The 6,013-nt window shown below is 32.3% G+C and overlaps 1 protein-coding gene across 1 annotated transcript; it reads left to right on the top strand.

The window, feature by feature from the left end:
- The first annotated feature begins 2,390 nt into the window (after nucleotides 1-2,390).
- LOC120136559 (D-glycerate 3-kinase, chloroplastic-like) lies at nucleotides 2,391-5,794 on the top strand. The gene is made up of 12 exons (XM_039152574.1): nucleotides 2,391-2,616; nucleotides 3,236-3,633; nucleotides 3,991-4,058; nucleotides 4,169-4,220; nucleotides 4,300-4,341; nucleotides 4,454-4,532; nucleotides 4,627-4,658; nucleotides 4,743-4,811; nucleotides 4,985-5,059; nucleotides 5,164-5,280; nucleotides 5,393-5,443; nucleotides 5,537-5,794. The coding sequence occupies exons 1-12, from the start codon at nucleotides 2,391-2,393 to the stop codon at nucleotides 5,675-5,677; spliced, it is 1,350 nt and encodes a 449-aa protein (XP_039008505.1). The 3' UTR covers nucleotides 5,678-5,794.
- Nucleotides 5,795-6,013: the final 219 nt, after the last annotated feature.

Here is a 6,013-nt window from a genome sequence, read left to right on the forward strand (position 1 = left end):
ATTCAAAATCACTCATTTTTTTCAATTTAAAGTCATAATTGTTTTTAAAAATAATATTTAATTGTTTTACAAAAAAAATGGTTATGACAGTACTATTTTCTTGAGTCCACCGACTATCAAAAGTTATAAAATAGCTCCCGACTATAGGATGTTGCTTTATTGAGTCTCCGACTATTAAACGTTACAACATGATCGCCCGAATATTCATTATTTCCAAATTCGTCATTTTTTGTTAAAAAGTTGACGACAACAAAAAATGACGACAGCCTGAGCTGAATATTAATTTATTGTCTAAGATGTGATGAAATACGATCTCAGAATCTCGAATGACTATCATATCGTAGACATCAGAGTAACATCCAACTCAGATTGTCGTCAATTTTTTAACAGAAAAAGGATAAATTTGCAGCATAGTAAATAGTTAGATGACCATTTTAAAACTTTTAATATTCGACCGCTCAACAAAATAATATGTTATAGTTAAAGAACTATTTTATAACTTTTGATAGTCCAAGATCTCTACAAAACAACACGATATAATCGATAGACCATTTATGTAATTTACATTTTTTAATAAAGTATCCATAACTAAAATTATTTTCTTTTACTCATATTAAGAGTTAAGAATATGTTGAATTATTATAGTATAATTAATCTTGCATATATATATATATATATATATATATATATATATATATATCAAGTAATTATTATATTACTGCCTTTTCAGTTTTGGATTGGCAATGAATTCAGAGCCTCAAATGAAGACAGACAAGACTAATTAATTGTTTTTGGATTTTCTTTAATAATTATCCTAACTTAATGATCAATTCAAAATTTGTTCCCTTTTAGATTTTACGAATCAATGATTGAATAATCCATCTTTTTCTTATTCGATTGGTGGATTTTCTTTTAATATTTAATGAAAGTGCTGACATAGTCGTTACTTAAATTGGTATAATTTTACATTTAGTCCTTAATATTTATATAATTTATTAATTTAGTCTTAATTTTAAATTAATTTCATAAATTTAATCTCTCAATCAGATGGTGACACTTGTCACTACTTAATTAGATTATATTTTAAATGTAATTTAAAATATTTTAACTCTAACTGGTTGGGATCGAACTCACTCCTAATAGGAGGGATATGTGATAGACTCATCCCTAATCTAAAGGTAGTTTCGCCATTGAATCTCACCTGCCCTGCAGTACCCACTAATCCACACATTATAAGTTATGACATTAGAAAAAATCCCGAAACTTCGACAATCTTTATAACCCGGGTAGCTTTTCTAATCTTGCCTCTCTTACTAAATTAATAAATTGTAAATATTGAGGACTAAATGTATAATTATATCAATTTTATTAACTGTCACATCAACACTTTCATTAAATATTAACGATAAGTGGCTTGATTGAATATAATTAAATAGTTAGGTGGTCTGATTGAAAAAATTAAAAGATCGGTGGTAAAAGTAAAATGATTAAATAGTTAGGTGGTCAATTGTATAATTTACCCAAAAAATTATAGAAAATAATATAATTAATATTTATTTTAAATAATTTAATTTTAAAATTTTAACTAATTTATAATTATATGTTGAGTCTTTTATAAGATCGGTGATAAAAGTAAAAGGATTAAATCGTTAGTGATGCTCAGCGGTGCTCGTCGAATATTATAAAATTTTCCTATAAATTTATGATATATGATTGTATTTAAAATTTAATTTTTCATATAGAGAGAATAAAATAAATTATTTAATTTAAACTCAAGAATTAAAGTTAAATAAATTTAAATTATAACTTTTAATTATTAAAAAAATATTAGAATTAAATAAATTTTACTGTGATATCATTCCAAAACTTATCTATTTATTTAAGCGCATATATATATATATAAATTTTACTGTGATATCATTCCAAAACTTATCTATTTATTTAAGCGCATATATATATATATATATAATTTAAATGGTGAAAATGATTCTTGTACTTTCTAAAAATACTTAGTTGAGTATTTATATTTATAGAACAGATTATAAATATTTAATAAATTTTTTATTAATTTAATTACAAGGTGATTATAAATGGTTTTATATATTTTAAAAGATCTCAATCATTTTGATCAAGAATATTCAAATATCATATAATCATTGTATTCGAAATTAAAACTTTAAGGATAAACATTTTAAATAAATATTAATTTATATTAATTTCATAATAATTTTTTTATTTGAATAAAATCAAATGGTTCATTCATGAAATTAATTAAACCAACAACCAAAAACTAGAGGTCTGTGCAGTTGGATCCGATTTTTTTTTATATATCCCTTATCTTTCGTCACTGTTGCTCATTTTCTTTGCCTCCCCCTCAGAGCGGGAGAAAAATGGCGGCTTTTACTACGCTCACGCCATGCCAAGCCACCACCTTGCATTATAATACTCAAATTTCCCGTTCTCATAGGCTAATCCAAAATGCTTATTGTCATGATAAGAATACCAAAACAATTCATACAGTTATATCCTCTCTGCTTAACCATCACTCCCCTGCTTTCTCTTCTCTCTTTTCACAAGCTAAATCAACTATGCCGCCAACCCATTTCTCTATTTCAGGTGTTACTATCTCCTCCTATTTTTATTTGGATTTATTATTGTATATATTTGCTTTTATCACGGTGATCTTTTTTACATGGTTTACACTGTTTTATCCACTTGTATTGCTCTCTGTTTGGCAGCCGTTGGAAAAGTTTTGGATAAGATTAAAATTAGGTTTTAAGTACGTTTTTGTTATCATTTATAATGGGAAGTTGAAAAGGGGTATGTTTTTCTTCTACAATCTCTATCCACCTAAGAGCTTCTGATCTCTTCTTGGATGCGCAGTCAATCCAATTTGATTTTCAGGAATTCTTGATTGCTTGTTTGATTTTTTTCCTTCAGCGATATTCCAGTCTTTAGAGCTTAAAACTAGACTATTTCAGCACGGAAGACTCAAGAAAGGATTGTTCTTTCCTTAAGAAACCCAAAGATGAGAAAATCGTATATAGAAACAAAGAGATCTCTATGGTTCCTATTTGTTTAGAGTTGTTTTAGTTTTAGCATTTTTAATAGATTTTAATATGCAAAAAGGCTGTTGAATTTGGTTTCTTTCTAAAGCTACTTCTTGCTTTAATCGTTGAAACATCTTAGTTTAGCTGATAATTCATCTCCATTTCTCTATGAATTCTTCCTGCAGGCAGTGGTAGCTCATGGTTGCAAGATGGTTCCCTGCATCATGATGCAAACAGTGGTAGTGCATTGAGGCAGGGTCCAACATATTCAGTTTTTCCCTCAAAACCTGCGGAGGTTGCCTCTGTGGAGGACCTCTTTGAATTCATATGCGCTGGTCCACTTGTCGACAAAGTTGGACTAACCCAAGAAAAGGTGGCAGAGTCCATTGACAAGTGGTTGTTTTATGGCTCGAAGCTTTGTCGATTGTTTCAGGTCAATGAACTTTACCTTACTACTCCTCAGAAAGCAAGGTTTTATCACTACTACATACCAGTCTTTATATGGTGCGAAGACCAGATATCACAGCACGCGTCCAAATTTAAAGATGGAGAAGAGATACCTCCATTAGTGGTATGGATAAAGGTTCCCAAATGATTGTCGTATGCTTGTGCTTTCTTTGTTTGTGCACATTTCATTAGTTTTTTACGTTGGATTTTGCTAACAAGTCCCCTAAGAGTACTCTTTAATGTTATTATATAGTAATATTTTTACCCAGTGCATTGAACTTTATGGACAAGGTGGTCAATTACCGCATGAAGACAATTTTATCACTATAACTCGTAAATTAAAGAACCTTTAAACAGTTGGAGAGCACTGTTAGCAAATACTTTTACATTTCGTTTCATTTGGATAATGAGAGGGCTATGCAGCTGGCTTATTCGACCTATTCTTTTAATTCTGTGGCAATGTCATTTTTCTTGTGATGCAAATTGGTTTCAGTGCACCACAGGTTGTGGGAAGACCACACTTGTATTTGCTCTTGATTATCTTTTCAGGATCACTGGCAGGTAGCTTGATGGGCAATGGAATTTAAATTCGTATCTCGTTTGACTCATTGGTAATATAAATCGAGAAAAGTGGAAACAATTGAAATTACTAACATCCACCATAATCTCAGGAAGTCTGCAACATTATCTATTGATGATTTCTATTTGACAGCAGCAGGTCAGGTAACAAAATTAATTTTCCTGTAACATTTTTTTTTTCATTTTTCTTTTCACTTTCTTACGCAATGTACATTGATAATAGGCTAAATTGAGGGAAGAGAATCCAGGAAATGCTCTTTTAGAGGTGACCGTTGCTTTTCCTTTCCGGACTTAACCGGGGAACAAACTTTGTGTTACTCATAGAAGAATGAATCATTTTCATTCTTTCCTTTTCTTTGTATATGGTGTTATTTCAGTTGAGAGGAAATGCTGGGAGCCATGATCTTCCATTCTCTGCTGAAACACTGAAAGCTGTGACCAAGTTGACTAAAGAAGGTGTTATTTTTTGTCTATCAACACTCTCATATTCTGATGCTATAATTCAGAGTTTGTTCATATCCTTATGGTTGACTTTGTTTGAGCTATACAGGTATGAGGATGAAGTTTCCTCGATACGATAAAGTAAGCACAACATTACGGGTTTTACTTGTTACACAATCAGCCTTTTCGTTCCAGCTTGTTTCTGAATAACATTGTTCTTTATAGTCGGCATATGGTGGGAGGGGCGACAGAGCTGATTCTTCGATATGGCCAGAAGTTGAAGGACCGTTACCGGTAAGAAAATTGTCAGCTAGAGCTAGGGAATGGTGGGTACAGTTTACTTGAAAGGGTAACATGATCAAGTCGATGTACCAAAATAGTTTTCAGTGACTAATATGATTATGTTAGTATCTTCTAGGTAAGATATTCATTTCACTGGCCTCCTACGCTAACGTGAGAATAATCAGGTGGTTCTATATGAAGGCTGGATGCTTGGCTTCAAACCCCTTCCAACCGAAGTTGTTAAAGCTGTTGATCCACAGGTTAGATCTATAAGCTCCAAAGTCTTCAAGAGCACATCCGATGTTGCCGCTACGAACATACTAGTTATTTATGAAGTTCCAAAACGGAATGATTAATTTTACAGCTGGAGATAGTAAACAAAAATCTTGAAGCATATTATGATGCTTGGGACAAGTTCACTGAGGCATGGATCGTAATCAAAATTCAGGACCCAAGTTGTGTCTACCAGTGGCGTCTACAGGTTGGTTCTTATTTTCAAGTAGACGCATCTCATCAATCAATAACGTTCTTACCCAAAATTCATGGAATCATTGATTTTTCTCATCATTTTGGTTGTGAATGGATGTGGGCAGGCTGAGATTGCCATGAGGCAGGCAGGAAAACCTGGAATGACAGATGAGGAGGTGGGATGTTCTACAAAATATTTAGCAAAGTTTTTATATCCTTAATCTTATTTTTCAATGGTTTAAGTCAAAATCTGTTGGCACTATCCACAGGTGGAAGATTTTGTTTCACGTTACCTGCGTGCTTATAAAGTTTACCTGCCGACACTGTATTCTGAAGGACCCAATGGATCGGATCCGAACCATCTGCTAGTGATTGAAATCGATGAAAGCAGAAATCCCATCTTATTATGATTACGTGGTAAAAAAATGTGGTCTGAGGTGTAATTACTTGTAAATGATCTCATGATTCATCCATATTATGTTTGCTTGAGATTGTAAACGAAAGCTCACTGAATGTTTCCAGTAATGCAACAAAAGAACATCGACTTGTAACATATTGGTGGATGTTGCAGAAATTAGCAAAATCGAAAACGGGATCACAAGGTCCACATTAACCTCAAAATATTTGGCGTCAGATGCCTCGGGTGCATGGCAATTAGCAAGAGCAATTTAGCGAACTTACTGCCATGGTACATCTCCCACCAACATCCAATCTCCATCCTTATCCTCATATGTAGCCACATGCTC

The sequence above is a fragment of the Hibiscus syriacus genome, unplaced genomic scaffold, assembly GCF_006381635.1.
Source record: "Hibiscus syriacus cultivar Baekdansim isolate YM2019G1 unplaced genomic scaffold, ASM638163v2 tig00000146_pilon, whole genome shotgun sequence".
NCBI classification, from domain to species: Eukaryota; Viridiplantae; Streptophyta; class Magnoliopsida; order Malvales; family Malvaceae; genus Hibiscus; species Hibiscus syriacus.